Below are 23,699 nucleotides of genomic sequence, written 5' to 3' on the forward strand. Positions count from 1 at the left end.
ATAAAAGTTACTGTGACTGACGTCCACCACCAAATTTCTGTTTTCTCGGAACATGACGTCATTAAACGGTGATAGCGAAAAAAAGGGCATCACATTTCTGAATTTTGTTTTGCAATTTAACATTATGGGTCAACAATGGGTAAAAAAACAAACTAAACAAACATGAAGCTACAAACATAAATCGTATGAAACATCAATATACAGTTTACTAACACCACTGACATTCAGTTCACTTCACTATTATGTGTCAAGCGAAAATGACTCACTCAGTCCAATCTTCAAGAAGAGCCCACATTTACCTCTTCCATCATGCTTTCTGGCAGACTTGAGATCGCTTTGCTTCTGCCTCCCGCTATCCTGATCTAGGGGTGCATTTCCATCTTCTCTTGATCAGACTTTATAAGATTTACTTGTGGTTTAAAATATATATATATATATATATATATATATATATATATATATATATATATATATATATATATATATATATATATATATATATATATATATATATTTGCTTGACTGCCTTTGGCATTTTGAGAATACAAATATTATTTAGGTTGGTCACTATGCCATCACTGCGCACGAAACAATAATCACCATCCAATGAAAGTGATTGTTAACGTGAGAAAGATGATTGGTCGAAAGTGACTAACTTTATGTGTGTTTTTCATTTGGACTCTCTCACACACACATGCAGGTATTCATATGCTGGATCTGTTAAAATAAATACCGCGAATATCTGACCTTTCCCAGAACAGGACCTGGCAAGATCCGGCTCAAATTAAGCACTGTATCAAATATCAAGTCCCGTGGAGGAGCTCCTGATGTTCTGTGTTTACCTTATGATTAAGTTTGCTTATGAGGGAGTTTTAGCTACCTGTACATTAATGTAGCATTCAGAAAAAACAAAACAAACTCAAATCAGAGAAACACAACCTACTGCCAGCTAGCGTTTCAGAAGGATTATTCCAGAGTAGGCATGGCATGATAACCGTTTTCAAGGTATATCGCGGTTTGGAAAAAGTCAAGATTTTAAAACCGTCAAAATTTTCTGCAATACCTTATACAAAAAAAAAAAAACGTTTTATTTACACTTTTTTTGTTTGTTTTTTAGAACAACAGCATCTCAAGCAGAAAAGATCTCCAAAGGTGTGTTGTTTAAAATTGTAAAAAAATCTGTGTTTGAAACAAATGAGGACAGCAGAAGACAATAATTCATTTAGCCTGACATGTTTACTGTTCCAAAATATTTTAAATGTTTCTCAAAATAAAATATAATGTGTTCAAAAGAGAAAAAAAGTTGTTGTTTTTTACCCAGACATTTAAAAAGTATATATTTTAGAGCATTATTCACAATACCGCGAAACCTTGATATTTTTATCCAAGGTTATCATACCGTCAGAATCTTATACAGGCCCATGCCTATTGCAGAGTAACACAAACAGCACGTCTTAATTAATGCGCAAGGCATGCGCTGTGGGTGATGATGATCGATCGACACAGAAGTATAAACCAGCCTTAAGGTTTCATTAGTTAACAAACTAAAAATGATCAATATTTATAAATGTTATGTTAATGTAATATTTATTAATGCATTATTAAAATTAAAAGTTGTGCTTATTAACATCGGTTAAAGATATAGTTCACCCACAAATAAAAATTTTGTCACTATTTACACTCCCTCAAGTGATTACAAACCTCTCTGAGTTTCTTCTGTTGAACGTTCAACAGAAAAAAAACTCATGAAGGTTTGAACAAGAGAAGAAATGATGACAATTTCCATTTTGGGTAAACTTTCCCTTTAAAGTTCATAAAGTTCACTCAAAAGGCTGGATTACTGTTATGCTCTGTTTGCTGGCTGCCCAGCATCCTCTATTAACAAACTCCAGCTAGTACAAAATGGAGCTGCCAGAGTTCTTACCAGGTCTAGAAAACATGATCACATCACCCTAATTTTATTCTCCTTACACTGGCTGCCTGTTAAGTTTCTTATTGAATTTAAAATATTGCTTCTTACATATAAAGCCTTAAATAATCTAGCTCCTGTTTATCTAACCAACCTTCTGTCTCGCTACAATCCAACTCGCTCTTTAAGATCTCAAAACTCAGGGCTTCTGGTAGTACCTAGAATAGCAAAGTCGAGTAAAGGAGGTCGAGCCTTCTCATTTATAGCTCCTAAACACTGGAATAGCCTTCCTGATAATGTCCGAGGCTCAGACACACTCTTGCAGTTCAAAATTAGATTAAAGACCTATCTTTTTAGTAAAGCATACACTCAATGCATCACATAACGGATGATACATGAATGTGCTCCACGCAGGTTTTTGCATCTCGTTTATATATACTATGAACAGCAGCTACGCTATTTATTCTCTTTATTCTCTATTTCCACCAGGAGATACTAATCCTGAGGCCCCCAGAGACTATGCAGAGCCACTGATGCGATCCAAGACCAGTGACGAGATGATCCCAAGGTTTCCATAATCCTGGACCAGGCCGTATCCTGAGTTGCTGCTGTGGTGGTCATGGAGGAGTGGGGAGCATGAGACTGATTCCTGTGACGCTCCAGGGACAGACGAGTCTCGCTGACGTCCAACTTCTCCAGCGCCTAGACTGCAGCTCTGCACCAGACGTTTGGCCATAGGAGAAATGGTCATGCCCAACTGAGCCGGATTTCTCTCAAGGTTTTTTAATTCGTTACTTTCGCCAGTTGGTGAAGTTTTTTCCTCTCCGCTGTCGCCACTGGCTTGCATGATTCGGGATCTGTAGAGCTGCGCATCGATGGATTTGCTCTTCAGTGTTTGGACTCTCAGTAGTGAATATTAAACCACACTGAACTGAGCTAAACTGAACTGAACTTAAACACTGAAAACTGAACTGACACTGTTTCAGTTTACTATAATCTTCTATGTGAAGCTGCTTTGACACAATCTACATTGTAAAAGCGTTATACAAATAAAGGTGAATTGAATTTAATAGAAGTGTGGAATCATGGGAGCTGTGGTCTTCGTTACATCCTACGGGACTCCTGCAGAAATCAATTTCATGGATGAGCTAAAGAAACTTATTATCATAGAAGTATGAAGCAGCGTAAAGTTCATTGCACACTCAATTTGGATCAGTTTTTATTTTTTCCATTTTCCACATCTGAAAGCAATTTGATAGGTGTTTTGACAAGTCAGAGTCACCGAACAAGCGAAAGTCAAAATAAAGGATGCTGTTACTCGCAACAAAGAGCACTTTATGACAAACAAAGTGCATGGTGGATGGTTGAGAACCACTGCTGTTGATAGCAGAGATGAAATCCTGTGGTCCCTGAACCAGACCCCCTCCAGCCCTAGGCTGCATCTAGAAATTCTGTCCATAAAAATAATGAACAGAACCGCTGACAAAGGGCAGCCCTGCTGGAGTCCAACATGTACCTGGAACAAGTCTGACTTACTGCTGGCAATGCGAACCGAATCTCCTGCTCTGTTCATACAGGGACCAGACAGCCCTTAAGAGAGCGCCTCTGGCCCCTTACTCCCAGAGCACCCTCTATAGGATGCCACAAAGAACACACGAATGCCTTCAGTCACAAAACACAACACAAAATTTGGATCATGACTGAAAGGTTCGGATTCAAGCGACTAAAATCATTGTCCTTCGCAGAGTGGCATGGCGCATCCTTATCCGCTGCTCCTTCACATTGATTGAAGCCAGTTGAGGTGAGTTGGGCATCTGTTTCAGATCCCTCCTGGACACCTAGGGAGGTTTTCCGGGCCTGTCCCATAGGGAGGAGGCCCCGGGGAAGACCCAGGACATGCTGGAGGGACTATGTCTCTCAGCTTGCCTGTGAACGCCTCGGGATCCCCCCGGAGGACATGGAGAATGTGTCTAGGGAGTGGGAAGTCTGGGTTTCTCTCCTGGGGCTGCTGATCTCACGACCCAGCCCTGGATAGCAGCAGACAATGGATGGATGGATAGATGAATGGAAAAGTTGTTGCTATGCTTTGTAGTGATCACAATTTTAGTGTGTATCATAGAAAATACAGTCAAAAGAGCCCTTGCCACAGACATCCTTATAATACGGTACTCATAAAATATTTTTTATTCTATTTTATTCAATTTTTTATTCTATTATTTTGATTCTTTTTCATTCATTCATTTTCTTTTAGGCTTAGTCCCTTTATTAATCATGGGTAACCACCGCAGAATGAACTTCCACATTATTTTTCACGACTACTAAAAAATAATCTCTTTTATTTAGTTTTCACTACATATGACGATTATGTGGAGCACAGCCATATCATTTGAAATGATTTGTTTCAGTTATTTTGAATGGAAGATCCCCAAAACTCAAGCGCAACCCCTAATATTAATCGCATAGGGCACGTTAGGACAGAAATTAAGTGCTGACTTTTTATAGATGTTATTTTTAATTTCAATTTTAATGCTAAATGTGTCTTTCAGTGTAATTTCTAGGAGGCCTAGAAAGAGATCAGGACCTTTTGCCCACCTTAAATGTAATATGAGCTAACTGAACAGCCCTGACCTAAATAAAACAACAATTACTGGAGCAAGTTTTATAATAACAATAATAATAAGAAGAAGAAGAAGAAAAAGAAGAAGAAGAAGAAGAAAATATTACTGTGTAAATCATTTCTATGCTATTGTTTAACGAGTAAAGTTTTGCAAAAGTAATAGATGTTCCTCTGTAGGTTGGAATTAAGTGTGAGGTTGTTAAGCTTCGATATCTGCTATTGTTCTGTAAAAGTACTGATGTATTATGTAATAACATGCTAAAACAGAGGAGGTTGAGAAGTAAAATTTAAGCATTAAAGGTTATGACTTTTAATGGCAAATGTCTTCTTTAATAGCAACAACATTAGTGCAGTGACCTGAATTAAAAGGTAAATGACTTCACTTTAATTTAGTTTGGAGATAGTGTTGGTCTTCTCAGTGATCTTGAATGGTAATATGGTATTTCACAAAAAAATATAGTTTCTATCACATTTAAGCATATTGTTCATTAATTCCTCTTAAAATTACAACATATCCAAACACACCTTGCACAGATTTAAATAGCAAAAGTTAAAATGTAATTCTGTTCTATACTACATATCTATGTGCACAGTTTTGTTCATTTCCTTCCACTCTTTCGATCAGCCTATTTTTCCACTCATCTTATTTTCATGCCCCATATGGCATTAAGTTAGAAAAAGGGACACACACACACACCCCGTCAGTTTGATTAAAAACGGTCGGTGTTTAGCGGCGCAGAGTTTAAGGAGGACACAAAACTTCTTTCATATCTGCAGAAGATCAAGATTATCTTCACAGCGGAGAAAACATTCACACTGTCACTTCATTGACAAAAAAAGACACTGACAAGATTGAGTCTGTGCGCGCATGTGTGTGTGTGCGTGATTGAAGTCTCTACAGTAATAATTAAACTCTAGTCCATATGGACCCTTGGATTTTCACAACAGACATCTGTTCCTCTGCCTCGGGGCCAACACGCAGACATATTTCCTAATAAATATTACAACAAAAGCACATGCACATAAACACATGACATCCTGGGACGACAAAAGTCTTTAAAAGAGCGATCGATCATGCTATGGCTGATTTAGACCAAATTAGAAGTGCTCTAACGTATCCCACTTAGATATTGATTCCACTGGCATGTATGCTGGTGTAAGTGGAGTAAGAAATGATATATAATTCAGTCTCTATGAGAGCTGAGATGATTTATCTATACCATTCTCTGTGTTAAAAAAGTGTGTTTCTTCTACGATGACAATTTTAATAACTGAACTTTTGGTCTGTTCCCCACATAAAGCTATTGATAAACTGAAGTCATAGCATTTGGGAACAGAGATGAGGTTCTCAAGGTGAATGCGTACCTTGGCTCTAAGGGTTGAACAACAAAACAGTCAAGAATCTTGGTGTGATTCTAGAGTCAGATATGAGTTTAAGTAGTCATGTCAAAGCAGTAAGTAAATCAGCTTACTATCATCTCAAAAACATAAAAGGAAAAAGAATTAGATGCTTTGTTTCCAGTGAGTACTTAGAGAAACTTGTTCATGCTTTTATCACCAGCAGGGTGGATTACTGTAATAGACTCCTCATTGGCCTTCTTAAAAACGCAGACAGGGGCAGCTCATTCAGAACACTGCGGCCAGGATTCTGACCAGAACCAGAAAATCAGAGCACATCACACCAGTCCTCAGGTCTTTACACTGGCTCCCCGTTACATTCAGAATAGATTTTAAAGTATTAATTCTGGTCTATAAATCTCTAAATGGCATAGGACCTCAATACGTTACAGATATGCTGACTGAATACAAACCAAAAAGATCACTCAGATCTTTAGGATCAACTAAACTAAAAATTCCAAGAGTTCAGTCAAAGCAGGGTGAATCGGCTTTCAGCTACTACGCCCCTCACTGCTGAAATCAGCTTCCAGAAATGATCAGATGTGCTCCAACATTAGCCACATTTAAATCAAGACTGAAAACACATCTGTTTAGTTGTGCCTTTACTAAATGAGCACTGTGCTACGTCCATCAGATCGTCTTTCTTTTCTTTTTCATTATTTAATAACCTGTTTTAAAACATTTTAATCTGTTTTTAATCACGTTTATTATTTGCTTTTATTTTCTTACACTTGTCTCTTTTATTCTTATTTATGTAAAGCTCTTTAAATTGAAATTTGCTATAAAAATAAACTTGCCTTGCCTTGCCTATTGTACTGGTTTAGAAATGGGGCACAAGATTTTTAAACCTTTATTACATTCAATTCAGTTCATTTAAATTTTATTTATTATTTTTTATAACAATCATAGATTGTTATTTTCTGCATTCAGGAAATCAGATGACACAGAATATGAGTACAGTATGTAAATTTCATGCTTAAAGTGCACATTTTATCCTATGAAAACAATAAAAATAATTATTGCATTATGCATTATCATTATCATAATCCACATTTAATGATTTTTTAGGAGGATAATTGTGCAGTTTAGGGTGTTGTGTTCATATTCTTGCTTCATCTGATTGTCTGTGTACAATATTTTTTATTGTATAGAAAAAGGCGCATGAAATCATCTTTATTTTGATAGTGCTTTTTACAATGTAGATTGGGTCTAAGCAGCTTAAAATAGATAAAGAAAAGAAGTTTAAAAATAATAATTTTATTAAAAATACATAATATTATTGGCTCAGTGGTTAGCATTGTCGCCTCAGCAAGAAAGTCACTGGTTCGAGTCCCAGCTGGGTCAGTTGGCATTTCTCTGTGAAGTTTGCATGTTCTCCCCGTGTTGGCGTGTGTTTCCTCCGGGTTCTCCAGTTTCCCCCCACAGTCCAAAGACATGCGCTTTTGGTGAATTGAATAAACTAAATTGGCCGTAGTGTATGTGTGTGAATGAGTGTGTATGGGTGTTTCCCAGTACTGGGTGGCAACTGGAAGGGCATCCGCTGTGTGAAACATATGTTGGAAAAGTTGGCGGTTCATTCCGCTGTGGCGACCCCTTATGAATAAAGGGACTAAGCTGAAGGAAAATGAATGAATGAATGTTTGGTGTGTGATATCTCTACTTCTTTTTGACTTTCAATTTAAAAGCTCAATTTTGGCATTCCTCAAACATTGGGCTTAGAAAGGCTTGAGGAGTTCGTAAATAATGACACTGTTTCTTATTAATCACACTAAGCCAAACCTGAGGGACTCTGGCAGTCAACGTCTGAACAAATTTAAGAAAGAAATGAAAACCTGTGGGGAACTTTTCCAATTTATGACGCAAATGAAATACAAAGAGTACACATGAGGCTTTCGCTGTCCAAAACCATTAGCTCTAATTATTGGGATTCAATTATACACACAAAAATAATTAAGAGGCAGTCACTCTAAACAAATGGTACTCAAATACTTGAGTTAATAACATTATGATGTCACAGAATCTTGAATCAGCCAAATGAAAATAATATCATTATTTACTTACAATTAAAGGGATAGTTCACCACAACTGAAAATTAGGTTAACACTTACTTATCATTCATTTGTTCCAATCCTGTTTAACTTTATTTCTTTTGTTGAACACAAAAGAAAATATTTTAAAGAAAGCTGAAACCACTGGCATCCATTTTTTTCTAACAATGGATGTCAATGGTTTCCGGTTTTCAGCTTTCTTCAAAATATCTTCTTTTTTATTTAACAGAAGAGAGAAATAGATAAAGGTTATGAACCACTTATGGATGAATAAAAAGTAAGTAAATTTAAATATTTGGGTTAAAAATGCATTTAAGTCATTGCAGAGCCGCATAAAGAAGTATCGATCAGAGGTCAAACTAAAATATTTGAATGAAATCTGAGATATTTCCATCACTACTCTGAAAGTCTGTTCACCCAAATATTCCTGAGTGGTTTAATATGTGTGGTAGCGTCTATATGATGGACAAATCTAGGCTATAAGATATATTTGCATAAAAATATGAATCAGAGAACAAATTTTGCAGCACTCATATTTTGTCATGAATGCTCAAACGTGCTTGCCTTATGTGCAAGAACCAATGAGCAATGTTGGGCATGTTCCTTTAAAAGAGTAATTAGTTATAGTTACTAGTTACTTCTCAGAAATAGTAACTGACAACCATCAAATTCAACATATCATTGTAAATATCATCATTACTACGCTGTAAAACACAACAGTCAACTTTATCAAATGAAATGCGTGTCGTTAACTCAAAATTGACTGAAAGTTAATTCTACTCATTTGAGTTTTAAACTTAGTGTTGAAGGTAATGACTTAATTAAATACCTCATTACTTCAACTTAAATGAGGTAAGTTCACAGTACTCATAAATTAGTTTTTAACTCATTGTTGAGTGTCATGTGACATGTATAAGCTTCCACAAGAACCAATGAGGTTTATTCTGATGCTTTAGCTTTGATAATCGATGTTAATATGAATAAAGGCTTTGAGTCTGTTACTCATGTAAATCAGAAATCGAACAGACTTCGATTAGACCACTGAGTTCATATAGATTTTTAAAATATTTTGAATATTCTGAAATATTTTCATATAAATTAACATTTAATCATATAACTAAATAAATTAAATTTAATTTCTGATAAAATCATATACAGTATGGTGAGCATAACAAACTTTTAAAAACATGAAATCAAATCTTATATTTGAACAGTAGTATAAACACACTAGCAAGCAGGCAACTCAACACGGGTCCACTCGAGCTGCGCTTGTTGTTTACAGTAAACTTCTCAGCCCTTCTTTCAATAACAGATCAATAGCAGTCCCTGTAGCACAGTTCCAAACATAGCAAGCGCACAACATGAAACCGACAAGCCATCAGTGCAACCCAAGCTGACATCACAGCCAGAGTGTCTGTGTTTACCACGATGAGCGCTCAACACATGGATCTATCCATCGACCTATTGCAATAGTTGGCGGTATCTATCATATGCACTCTTACACACAGGTAGGAGTCGGATTAATTAGCCGGCGTGACCATGCATGACAGATGAGCGTATGCGTGTGTTCCTTTGCGATTATTTGTAGAGGCAAATGTCCTGGTTCTGTCACCATCCTTGTGTGTGTGCAACCCAAACCAAAGAGCCAGCCTCTTTAAAACGATTATTCAACCGAGAACATGTTCACACACACATATGCACACTTGTACAGCAATATTTATGGGCACTTCCCATAGATGTGATGATTTGTATACTGTAAAAACTGCGTATTCTATCGCCCTGGCCCAAAACTTCAACTATTTGTACACATTCAAAAGAAATTCTGTGATTTATGAGCTACTTTCAAACAAAATGTCCCCACAAGGTCATAATTCACTGGTATCAACACTACATAAGGAATACCAGGTAGACACACACACACATGCATGTTGGTTTTGGTGCTTTATGAGGACTCTGTATTGTGTTCTGTTCTATAAAACAATATATTTTAAACCACAAAAGCACTTATTATGTCATCTTATCCTTCCATAAACACAACTAACAAAATTAATAAACAAAATTTTGTGACAAGACCACGATAAGTATGATTTTTGGTAACACTACATGCTATGAATCATCAATTAAGCATTAGCAAATAGTTAATTCATTATTTGTTAAGAATTAACTCTATATTAATAGACGTTAATAAGCAGTCTATAACTGCACATACAAATGCTGTATTCTTGACTTATAAGCACATTTAAAATGTATATAATAATATTTCTTTCATACTTTGTTACTGATTAACGTTTCATAACTAAATTAAGTATTGCATTTTTTACAAATCTTTTATATTTTAAAGTAGTTGTTTTTTTTAAGATCATTCAGAATGAGTTAGTAAATGATTCATAGCATTCATATCTTATTATTCAGGCGTATAGTAATAGTTACTATGTATGTTAATAAATGCTTTATTAACTCAACTTCATCCAGTTTTGTGACCTAATCTAAAGTGAGGACAATTTCTCAAGTCAGAGTCCAAGTCATTTGATTCGATACCGAAACCCGATACCCGAAAAATTCACCTTATTTAAACATTCAACAACTCTGTTAAATGAACAGAGCACTTCTGTGAGGTAGCCTGAACAATCAAGTAATAAAAAACATAAATTCTTTCCTTTTGGACTTTAGTGCAATAGTAAATATAAAAATAATGTTATATGAAAAACAAATAACACCTCAACTTAAAACACCTGGCAGGCAATCCCAAGTTTACATATCTCATACTTTGTTATGGCAATGTTGTTGTCATCAAATTTATAATACCTCCAGACGGCAGACATACTCATGCTTTCTGCTTCAAGCTGCTTCTGTGTTCTACTTTGCCGGCATTTAACCAATAGTGTCTCTGCAACAAAGTGATGTCATGCCGCAAGAGAAAGAGGTCTAACTCTGTGCCTACAGATGTGTTAAAAAGTAATGAGAATATATATATATATATATATATATATATATATATATATATATATATATATATATATATATATATATATATATATATATATATATATATTCAAGTCATGATTGGAAGTTAACATCCGATTCCGATCAAATCTGAAACAGTGTGATCAGGCCCGATTTCCGATCACATGATCGTCATCCCAACTATTTATGCTTTATGAATCCCTAATAAATGACAATTAAAGGCTCAGTATCAAATGAACAATACATATTTGCAGTCTGATCTAAAAAGTAAAATACTGTAAAATGTAAAAATTGCTGAATAATAGGCGCATCAAAATGTATCATAAATTGGGTAAAACAACAACAATATAATAATTTAACAATATATTATGATACATCTCATTGTTATTAAGCGATGTTTAAACTGCCCAGTGATTTTATTTTAGTTAAGATTGCAAAGATTTATTTTTCATTTGATGCTGTTTCATTTGTGTATCTTTAAATGAATTGAAATGAATATTGTCGTTTATTTTCTTTTTTTCTGTTTAGAATATAACTCTAAGAGCTTTAATAAGCTTAAGACCCTTTCATTGTAATTTATAAGGGATTTATAAAGCAAAATTAGTCCTCATTTTAGGTTAGTCACAAAACTGAATAAAGTTAAGCTAATAAAGCATTTATTAACATACAAATGAACTATTAATATATGCCTGAATAATAAGATATATAAATGTTCATTTGAATAGTTTATTAAACATTTATTTACTCATGAATGATCTTAAAAACCAGCAACTGCTCTCAAATAACTGCTTAGTAAATGATGCAATACTTAATTTAGTAATGAAAAAATAATAATTCACAAAGTATGAAAACATTTTCTTTTTTCATATTTCCCAAATTATGTTAAACAGAGCAAGGAAATTTTCACGGTATGTCTGATAATATTTTTTCTTCTGGAGAAAGTCTTATTTGTTTTATTTCGGCTAGAATAAAAGCAGTTTTAAGTTTTTTAAAAACAATTTGCCTAATTACCCTAACCTGCCTAGTTAACCTAATTAACCTAATTAAGCCTTTAAATGTCACTTTAAGCTGTATAGAAGTGTCTTGAAAAATATCTAGTCAAATATTATTTACTGTCATCATGGCAAAGATAACATAAATCAGTTATTAAAACTATTATGTTTAGAAATGTGTTGAAAAAATCTTCTCTCCGTAAACAGAAATTGGGGAAAAAACATAAACAGGGGGACTAATAATTCTGGGGGTTTACTAATTCTGACTTCAACTGTATATATGCACTTAAAAGTCAAGAATGGAGCACTTGTCTCTGCGGCTACAAACTGCCTACTAACATCTGTCAATGTAGAGTTAAAGCTTAACAGATATCGAATGAACTATTTGCTATTTCTCAATAAATGATTCATAGTACATGGTTACTATAAAGTGTTACCTGATTTGTAACAGATTTGAATTACAAGGACACAGGGCATGTCCTCACAAGCCACCTCAGCACTGTTATACCTAGATCATAAATGTCATTACACAAATTTTTGTTCTCATAACCCACCATAATAAGTACATACATACACCAACCTCATTCAAACAGAGCATGCAACCCCCAACCCCCAACAAAAAATCATACACATGTACAGCTAATTTCCCAGAAACGGCAATGTATTCAGCCAACATGGAAGGCAGTAAAACGTACTTCTTTTGGTTTGGAGCTGCTTTTCAAAAGCTCTGCTATTGAGGGAGCATCGGTGAGACTGTGGTCTCTGCAAATGCCAACTTCAGAGAGGGAGAGAGAGAGAGAGAGAGAGAGAGAGCGCAAACGAGAGAGAGAGAGAGAGAGAGAGAGAGAGAGAGAGAGAGAGAGAAAGAGAAAGAGAGAGAGAGCGGGTGTGAAAAACTGCAGCAAAGATCAGATAACAGACAAGGGTGAGAGAGAAGAGAGAGAAGAGAGAGAGAGCAGTGTTTTAAATGTTCAAAGAGAGAATCGTTTGCGAGGTGTTGCACGGAAACATTAGGAAATTTCTAGCCATGCATGCATAAGCCTCAGGATGACCATGACTGAGCTGAAGATCTCTGGAACCTGTTAGCACACAGATAAGACCCTCCTTCCAATATATGCGTACATGTGCGCGCCTTTCCATCTGTGTGTGTGCGACGCTAAAGATGAGGACCTCGCTGGACAGTCAGGATCCCTTTTCTTCCTCTGAGGGAAGCATGTTATTGGTGGGGGAGCTGTGAGAAACTCTGCGGAAAAATGCTTTAGTTCAACTTCAGTTGTTAGGTATTTCGATGCACACGAGGGGAAGAGAAAAGGTAAGCAGAAGGTGTTTTGGTGTTGTTGAGTATGCATGTTCATCGGTTTCTGTCTCACAAGGACAGTCCTACAGGTATTTTCTGCAACCTGTAGGCGTTTTTTTTTTTTTTGATGTCTGTGAGCGTTTCATCTGCCGCAGGTGATGCTCATCAACACCGCATGCCCTGTCATTTTCACCATGTATCATCAAATCAATGAGAGGCTGTCGCAGCGTTCCTGGAATATGCTGGAAAATGTCGCTGATCTTAAAAGTCGTATGAAAAGTCTATATTTAGAACGGGTCAGAGGTAATTCAAATCCTGGTTGTGCAAACAGGGGCACCTGTTTTGCACGGACACAGTGTGACAAACCAAACCAAATGTGAAAAATCTGAATCAGAAATTCAAACTTCAGGTTAGCGCTGGCGCATATGACGAGGGTGATAAGAGTTCATAAAGTTTATTAATGGAGACCGATGCGGCTCTTCAGAGGCTGTGGAAAAGGTTTGGAGGGAGGAGCGACGAGGAGGAATATCTGAAGTCTGTCAACTGCCTGTCAAACTTCTCACAATCTGTCATCACTTTGATTCCTCGGCGTATTTGCCATTTCGGGACCGGAGGAGCAGTTGGAAGGGTGGAATGTGTTAAATGCGCTTGAGAATTAAACCGACGTGTGTCCCTTTTGATTCTGTGTGCATGGAAAGCAGAAAAAAGAAAACAGAATGTTCTGTTCAGATGAAGTTTCTGTCGAGCACCACCACAGGGTACAGTTATCTTCCTCTGACACCCAGAACCATCTTATGCATATCAGAAGAGCATCTTTACCCACAATTAATTTGCAAAGCAACAAAGAAGTGCATCAGATGTATCATTTTCATGCAAATGCACCTAATTTAAAATGTAATTATTAATTATAATTGCTGTTTTTATTATTATAGCTGATTTCACTCATTTTCTTTTTGGCTTAGTCCCTTTATTAATTAGGGGTCGCCACAGTGGAATGAACCACCAACTTATTGAGCATATGTTTTACATAGCGGATGCCCTTCCAGCAGCAACCCATCACTGGGAAACATCCATACACTCCCATCCACATACATGCACTACGGCCAATTTAGCTTACCCAATTCACCAATAGTGCATGTCTTTGGACTTGTGGGAGAATCCGGCACGCGAACACGGGGAGAACATGCAAACTCCACACAGAAATGCCAACTGACCCAGCCGAGGCCTGAACCAGCGACCTTCTTGCTGTGAGGCGATTGTGCTACCCACTGCGGTAGATCTAAATCTAATTTAATTTGTTTAGAGCATATTTCAGGTCAGAGTAGACGATTTCTACATTTATTTTAGTGTAAAATGGTTCATATTTAAAAGAAATTGATGACATATAATGCATTTTTGATGGCATGAAGTATTTGTTTTTTATTTAGTGCAAAACACTTATACAATAATACAAAAGGCATACAATAAACAAATAAATAATTTGAATTAGCAATATTTTATTTTATATGCAGTTGAAGTCAAAATTATTAAACCCCCTTTGAATTTCTTTTCTTTTTTGAATATTTCCCAAATGATGTTTAACAGAGCAAGGAAATTTTCACAGTATGTCTGATAATATTTTTTCTTCTGGAGAAAGTCTTGTTTGTTTTATTTCGGCTAGAATAAAAGCAGTTTTTAATTTTTTAAAAAACATTTTAAGGTCAATATTATTAGCCCCTTCAAGCTGTATTTTTTTCAATAGTCTACAGAACAAACCATCATTATACAATAACTTGCCTAAATACTCTAACATGCCTAGTTAACCTAATTAACCTAGTTAAGCCTTTAAATGTCACTTTAAGCTGTATAGAAGTGTCTTGAAAAATATTATTTACTGTCATCATGGCAAAGATAAAAGAAATACGCTATTAGAAATTAATTATTAAAACTATTATGTTTAGAAATGTGTTGACAAACCATCTGTTAAGCAGAAATTGGGGAAAAAATTAACAGGGGGACTAATAATGCTGACTTCAACTGTAAGAGCAAAGATGCATCTCAGTGATTTTAAGGATCACTTTGCAATGTATTTCATTCTTAGTTATAATATTTTAAATGTATAAGGAAAATGGATTAAATAGTTTTTAACTTATATAATGTTTTATTTTATATGCGATATTATATTGTAATTGAAAATATCACCACACATTTCAGCATTCACTAATGATGAAAAACGTAAAAAAAAAATTCAGTAGATTGGTGTTTTCAAACTGAGAAAAGAGAAAGATCTGATAAAATGAGCTACAATAATAACAGAAACTTTACTCTTTTTACACATAAACAGTACAAATAACAGTAATGAGTGATTTTAAGTGAAGTTTCATAAACTAATTTTGAGAGGAGCATGTGATATGATCAATAATAATCCAATCAGAATGATCCAAGCTTACAATAAATGGACCAATTTTCCCCCACTGCTCTATCTTCCTTTTGGAACAATCCCCCCCTCCACCCCATCTCCTCCTTTTCCTCCCTTTTCTAAGGGGAGCTCTCAAGACCTACCTGATCTCAGACTCCTTATATGCTTATTGACCAGGTGGGAGCCTTGGGCTCAATTATCTCCGAGCTCATGGTTCTCTCCCGGGGCGGCATGCCAAACCTACTATTAATGCCAAGCATATCTAAGTGGGAACTCTTGAGAATTAACAAAATTTTAAATCTTAAAACAATATTTGTAAGACCTTCAGCCATCACAGAACACGGATTACTCCATCTTTCCTCATCCCAGCAGTACTGCTATCAAACCACTAAATGGTCACAGGATCTGCTGACATTTAGATAGGAATTAGCTGACATCACATCAGGAAGAAGTGAAGACGCCTTCGACTGCAAATCTATTCTCACGGCTATCACTGAAAAACTTATTAAGTGCTCAACTGTCTCTCTCTTCTGTCAATTTTGAGTGATTGGCCACCTGGATGATGACTAAAATACCACCACATGAAGCCGACAGTCACCCCTCAAACAAACACACACACACCTACACACACACACACAATTTCTACCAGACAGGTTTCCATGGAAACCTCTATATCCCTTCAGCTTTTCATGCGATGCTTGTATTTCCATGTACTGTAAGATCTATCCTGCTTTTCTTCATAAGGCATCAAGGAAATATGTTTTTCTCATTATCACTCTCATTGATTCTGAGGCTTCTTAGTTATTCACACTCACCAGCACAGCAGCACCTGACACTGCCCAGCCCCATGTGTGTGTGTGTGTGTATGTGTGCATGCATGTGTGTTTTGACGTGTCTCTTGTCAGTACAGTATGTCTTGGAGCGCAGATTCTTGTAAGTGTGTGCGTGCAGTAGACTCACTGAGACAGGCGTCTATTATTAGAAAGACAGATCACTTGACTCAGGCACTGGCTAGACGCCTAAATCTGGACCCCACCGGCAGCTCTCGGCTCAGAGCTCTGTCAAAAGAAAAAAAAAAACAGCAAATTGGCATGATGATGATGATGATAATGATAGCAATAAGCACTGCAGTACAGCTATGAGGAGTGTGGACTTGAGCGCTTCACTGTGCAGAAAGGTGCAGAGTTTCACAGGAGAAGTGGGAAATTTCTTTAATTAGCTACATCTGCTGTGAAACAGGCAGACGACAGATCTGCACATCTGCTCCTTCCTCACTCACACTCACAGAGTAGCACTTTTGCGCACACAGGCTCACATTGGAGTAACACACTTTTTTAGCTCCAATGACGATTTGTGAGATTTATTTTTGGCACTATTTTGGCCTGTATCCGTCAGGTTTCCCGTTTCCTTTTTTTAGCTAAACATTTTGAAGCGCTTTAATTAGGGATGTACTGATTAGGCATGGGCCGGTATAAGATTCTGACAGTATGATAACCTTGGATAAAAATATCACAGTATTGTGATTACTGTTCTAAAATATATGCTTTTTAAATGTCTAGATAAAGAACTTTCCCCCCATTTAAACACAATATATTTTATTTTGAGAAACATTTAACACAGCGGAATGAACCGCCAATTTAACCAGCACATTTTTCATGCAGCAGATGCCCTTCCAGCCGCAACCCATCTCTGGGAAACATCTATACACACTCATACACTACAGACAATTTAGCCTACCCAATTCACCTGTAGCGCATGTCTTTGGACTGTGGGGGAAACCGGAGCACCCGGAGGGAACCCACGCGAACACGGGGTGAACATGCAAACTCCACACAGTAATGCCAACTGACCCCGCCGAGACTCCAACCAGCGACCTTCTTGCTGTGAGGCGATCGTGCTACTCACTGTGCCACCATGCGCCCCAAACCAAAGCAACAACTAGTGTAATTCTGTTATAAATTAGATCGTTTTGATTTTACTGTAGTAAGTTTATTATAAAAATTACTGTGCTGGTAAATATAAAGCAATGTTTTCTAGTCATTTTTAAACATTAATTCATTCATTCATTCATTTTCTGCCGATTTTACGGGGCCGGGTCACGGGGCCAGCAGTCATAGGAGAGAACCCCAGACCTCCCTCTCCCCAGACACTTCCTCCAGCTCCTCCGGGGGGATCCCGAGACGTTCCCAGGCCAGCCGAGAGACATAGTCCCTCCAGCGTGTCCGGGGTCTTCCCCGAGGCCTCCTTCTGGTGGGACATGCCTGGAACACCTCCCTAGGTAGGCGTCCAGGAGGCATCCGAAACAGATGCCCGAGCCACCTCAGCTGACTTCTCTTGATGTGGAGAAGCAGCGGCTCTACTCCGAGCTCCTCCCGGGTGTCAGAGCTCCTCACCCTATCCATAAGAGTGCGCCCTGCTACCCTACGAAGGAAACTCATTTCGGCCGCTTGTATCCGAGATCTTGTCCTTTCGGTCCTGACCTAAAGCTCATGACCATAGGTGAGAGTAGGAACGCAGATTGACCGGTAAATCGAGAGCTTTGCCTTTCGGCTCAGCTCCTTCTTCACTACAACGGACCGGTACATTGACCGCATTACTGCTGCCGCTGCACCAATCCGCCTGTCAATCTCACGTTCCATCCTTCCCTCACTCATGAACAAAACCGTAAGATACTTGAACTCCTCCACATGATGTAAGGACTTTCCTCCAACATGGAGATGGCAAACCACCTTTTTCCGGTGGAAATATTAATATTTATAAAAATTATTAACTAAATTAGGAATTAGGAGAACTTGATTTAGACTCTTTTGTAGGAATTGTTTGGTTTTGTAGTTTGTTCCAATTACTCAGGGCTTTAAATGTATTTTTCTTCTAAATCATTTCTATTTAAAGTTGTTTAAATCCACGAAATTAAATAAGACCTACACTAAAAAAAAAAAAAGATTTTATAGAAAAAGATTTTATAGGAATTTATATGGGCTGAAATTAAACAATCAAATACAATTTAGTAATGTTCAACTTAATTTGCTTGTTTAAATTCAGCGCATAAAAATTTTTTGGAACCACTTACCTTAAAATTTTTTAGTAAATTCGATGAATCATTTTTTTCAGCCTAAGTTAACCCTGTTTGTGAATTTTTATTTATTTATTTATTTGACATGGACATCACATTTACACTGGACAACCAAATGCATTTGTTTAAGTGTTTTAGCAGACTTGCTAATTCTCAACACCTATCCACAGGAGGCTTGACAAAATGAAAATAAAATAGATACATATACACAACATTATAATTCTTTACATAAAATTACTGAAGGTAAAAGCAAAGGCGGCACGATCAAACAAACTAATAGTAGACTATTTGTGCAAACACTGCTGTTTTATTTTAAACCACTTTTTAAGAACACTACTAAAAATATTTATATTACTTTCTAATTTTAGGCTAACAGGTAAATCAGTCCACAATCTGGTTCCTTTAACAGAGAAAACAGATTGACCAAATGAGGTCTTACACTTTGGCACTAGACAGTCACCATTAGCAGCTGTTCTTGTGACTCTGTGAGAGGTTTGATGCCTGCTGATTAAATCTGAAAACACAATTGGAATATGATTATTTAAACATTTAAAAACCAATTTAAGATAATTAATTTGAATAAAACTATCAAAACTATGCCATCAAAACTATATCAAATGATGCCATCGCATAGGCTTTAAGTCCATAATTTTATATCGATTATATATCTAGTCAACAGGCTTCAATATAGTTAAAGAAGCTTGTGACCGCAATGTAATGCAATATGACAAGTGAGAGCATATCATTGTGTGCATGTATAATTTTGCTGTTTGATATGTTAAAAATCTTATAATAAAACAAAAACAGTTTAGACTTGGCTTAACCTTCTTATATTTTTAACAAGACTATTCGATTTTAAATGGATGTCTAAAGTTATCAGGCCCTTTATAAAATAAAAGTATTTAAAAACATGTGAATGATACTTTAATGTGTCCTGCAGGCTTTTTAGGACACTAACATCTTTCATACAGATTGTGCAAGGGATATGTGAAAGCATGAGCACAACTGTCTGTCAAACAAAGCTTGCATGACTGATGTAATGTTTTGCTTCATCCTCAGGCAACACGAACTGATCCAGAGCTGCATTGGTACTCTCTCCTGCTTACGGACTGCTCACAGTCAGGCATAGTGGCATGAGTGTGGGCAAGCCACACCGCTACAACATCGTGTCATCGTCGGAGGAGGACGTGGGCCGCCACGGCACCATGCCCGCCCTCGGCAATGGCTTCGGAAATGGCAAGATTCAGACCCGGCGAAAGCTGCGGAGCCGCTTTGTTAACAAAACCGGCCAATGCAACGTTAGCTTCGCTCACATGGACGAGCAATCCCAGCGATACCTCGCCGACATCTTCACCACCTGCGTGGACATTCGCTGGCGCTGGATGTTTCTACTTTTCTCCCTCGCATTTGTCATCTCCTGGCTAGCGTTCGGATTTGCGTTCTGGCTTATCGCTCTTGTCCATGGTGATCTAGAGAAACCTCAAGAAAACTTCACGCCATGCGTCATGCAGGTCAACAGCTTTGTCGCAGCGTTTTTGTTCTCAGTTGAGACGCAAACAACAATTGGCTACGGATTTCGCTGCGTGACTGAGGAGTGTCCTTTAGCGGTGTTCATGGTCGTCTTCCAGTCCATTGTGGGCTGCATTATTGACTCTTTCATGATTGGTGCAATCATGGCCAAAATGGCGCGACCTAAAAAACGTGCAGAAACGATACTGTTCTCACATAACGCCGTCATCTCAATGCGCGATGGGAAGCTGTGCCTCATGTGGCGGGTAGGGAACTTGAGGAAGAGTCACATTGTTGAGGCTCATGTGCGGGCGCAACTTATTAAACCCCGAATCACAGAAGAGGGCGAGTACATACCTTTGGATCAAATTGACATCAACGTTGGGTACGACCAAGGTCTGGACCGCATCTTCTTGGTTGCTCCCCTCACCATCCTCCATGAGATAAATGAGGAGAGTCCGCTGTTTGGAATCAACCAGCAGGATCTGGAAACATCTGATTTTGAGATTGTTGTCATACTGGAAGGAATGGTGGAGGCGACCGCCATGACGGCTCAGGTGCGCAGCTCCTACCTGTCCAGTGAGATCTTATGGGGCCATCGCTTTGAGCCTGTGGTATTTGAGGAGCGTAACCAGTATAAGGTGGACTATTCGCACTTTCATAAAACCTACGAGGTTCCCTCGACTCCACGCTGCAGCGCCAAAGACCTGGAAGACAACAAATCCTTGGAGTCCGGTGCCAACTTCTGCTATGAGAATGAGTTAGCTTTTATTAGCAGGGATGAAGAGGAGCCAGAGGAGGACAGGGGTGAGAGGGGTACTGAGCTAGAGACCCTTTCAGCCAATCTGAACTTTGATCAGAGGTCGTATCACAAAGAGTCTGAAATTTGACCCAAAATCTAAATCTTTGCTTTATTGTAGACTCTTTAGCCTATTCTTTTAAGGGCTTTTCACACTGCGCTTAACCCTGGTTCATCGTCCTACTAAACACTACCCTATCCCTGGGTAACGACATGTTTCACACCTGTAATTTAAAAGCAGTTTTAGCACCAGTGTTATGAAACCCTGCTCCGAAGTTTAGCACAACATTTGAGGTGTTAATCCTGGATCGCGGTGCTAAATTTGTTCATTGTGAAATGAAGTGGTTTTTGTTTGTTGCTGCTGGATTCTTGGCAACAGACAGCCGATCAGAAACTGATTAGTAAGGCTCAAGTCATGTTAGTTATAGACGCAGCATGTACCATAAACAGTAGTAAGCGAGAGAAAAGTGAGAAAATTTGTGAACAGGAGATGGTAAGATGACAAACTTTGCTCTTTGTTTTCATTATTTTGTACTTTAGTCTTTGTTTTTTTGCTTTTGCGCATCTCACAAGGCTTAAAATAACTAAAGACCTACCCGGTGACATATAACTGACAAGAAGATGTGGAAATGCTGTGTAAAAAGTACCTGCTGGTCAGCCAACTAGCGACAGTGACACTGCAAATATGCAAATAAGAACGTTAAACTGGAGTTTAATGTACAGCGTGAATCGTTTGTTAATGAATACCCAGGATTATTTGTTAACCACAGGTTTGGTATGAGCAGTGTGAGGCCCCGTTTACACTAATATGAATTATTTTTAAAACGCATAAAGTTATGCCTTCCGTCCACATGATCCCAGTTTTTGAGCATCGAAAACAGAGCTTTCTGAAAATGCTGAAAAGGCTGTTTTCATTTTAAAATGCAGCTGCTCCGTGTCAGTGTGAATGGGGGAAAACGGAGACATCTGAAAATGGAGGCGTGGCTGCAGACATTCGCAATCTGATTGGAGATTTTTCCTCGATATTAAGTAGACAAAGTTCATTCTTGCATCCTTTCCTGAAGTTCAGACTTCACAAGTTTGATACGGAAAACAAATTCCAAAAGACACGTCGGGGGAATCTTCGAAAAGAACAGTGTAGGCTACTTTATGACGACATTCACATCAACCTGGCTACGTTGATTCACTTTCTTAACCATAAAATGAAAACAGAAACTGCCTTCATTTTGATATTAACTTACAGACACCAAAAATGTTGAGGCATTGTGTAGCTACATATTTAAATGACTGTCATCTTCAGTGTATGCATATTTATAACAAAACACAGCCTATATAACATAACTGCCTCTATTCATTTTCATTGAAAATACGAAACACACCCTCTCTTTTGATGAATATCAGTTTTAAAAATCACTAATGGCCATTATAAAAGTATGACTTACAATAAGTTTATACAATATAGGAAATAAATGCAAGCAATCAGTCAATGTGCAGAATCAGTGTATGTGGTTACATTAATTAATATATTAACCTAACTTATCTTTGGGCCCAGCCAAAACATGTTACCTAAGAACAAGTAATAGATTCAAAAGACCAAAGTCGGGGAATATGTCTTTAGATGGAAACAACAAGATGAATTAAATATCATGTTTAACAAATATAGTGAGATTAGATCCAGCAGTAGATCCTTGATGAACAGTCCGACATGCACCAATCTCATTGCTACAGTGCATGCCAGAGTGTGTGTGTGGTCACGTGATGTACGTTTTCAGCAGTGTAGTGTGGACGGAGAGTTGTTCAGAAACGCTGAGTGAAACGCCAGTGTGGACGCGGATTGTTTTCATTCTAAAACGCCATTTTAAAACTAAAACGTATTAGTGTAAACGGGGCCTCAGTGTATCCGGGGTTTAGGATGACCCAGGGTTAACAGTTTCAAGTGTGAAAAGCCCTTTAGTGTCATTTGTTTTAGTGTCTGATAGATACAGAGCAATGCAAGTGCCATATGAAACCTTGACCCACTGTCCTATAGCCATGCTGTAGTCGAGGGCAGGTCAGGAAAAGAAAGTGCTTTTTGTAGATGTCGGAGGCCTTCCTGTAGGAAAACTTGAAATCTGATTATCTGTTTCATACTGTAGTTTGAAGTGATAGCTTTAAGTAGTATCATTATGCAATACTAAGCTAGCCTGGGTGCCATATTGTCTGAACCTCTCTTCTTGTAAACAAGATTTGCACAAAATAGGTTGTCAACCACTAGTATGTTTTTTTGCTTGGATATCGAGTAGAACATGATGCACTTTTTGTTTGGTGTGATTTACAGCAATAAAGTGACTTGAAGACATTTATCCATGCTCTCCATATTCCACTGTTTTATTTATTTTTTCCACTACGTCAGAGCGAGGACTGTGATGTCGGATGGTTTTATTTTTACCCTGTAATGAGGTACTACTTTAGAGGTGTGTGAAAGATAATTAACACCTAAATAGATGCTGAGTTTCTCCTAACAATGAGCAAGATGGTTCCCAGGCTAGCAAATAGGAGAGACAATTTATTCAGTATTAGAAAGTGAGTATATAAATAAACAAGCAGGTGAGTGGAATGCATGATGGGATAGAAGTAAACAACATTTTCGCACAATATAGAGTACCACCATTCACACTCATGCTCAGGACAGCATCCTTGTATAAAACCACCTGTA

The 23,699-nt window shown here is 37.6% G+C and overlaps 1 protein-coding gene across 1 annotated transcript; it reads left to right on the forward strand.

Annotated features, from left to right (window-relative positions):
* Positions 1–12,850: 12,850 nt before the first annotated feature.
* kcnj12b (potassium inwardly rectifying channel subfamily J member 12b) lies at positions 12,851–21,800 on the forward strand. The gene is made up of 2 exons (XM_056453230.1): positions 12,851–13,240; positions 19,756–21,800. The coding sequence occupies exon 2, from the start codon at positions 19,830–19,832 to the stop codon at positions 21,093–21,095; it is 1,266 nt and encodes a 421-aa protein (XP_056309205.1). The 5' UTR covers positions 12,851–13,240; positions 19,756–19,829; the 3' UTR covers positions 21,096–21,800.
* The last annotated feature ends 1,899 nt before the right edge of the window (positions 21,801–23,699 follow it).

Source organism: Danio aesculapii, chromosome 3 (assembly GCF_903798145.1).
Source record: "Danio aesculapii chromosome 3, fDanAes4.1, whole genome shotgun sequence".
Classification (NCBI taxonomy): Eukaryota; Metazoa; Chordata; class Actinopteri; order Cypriniformes; family Danionidae; genus Danio; species Danio aesculapii.

What these genes read in the sequence shown, in the direction of transcription:
- kcnj12b (XM_056453230.1), top strand. Translation starts at nt 19,830, where the DNA reads ATGAGTGTGGGCAAGCCACACCGCTACAACATCGTGTCATCGTCGGAG.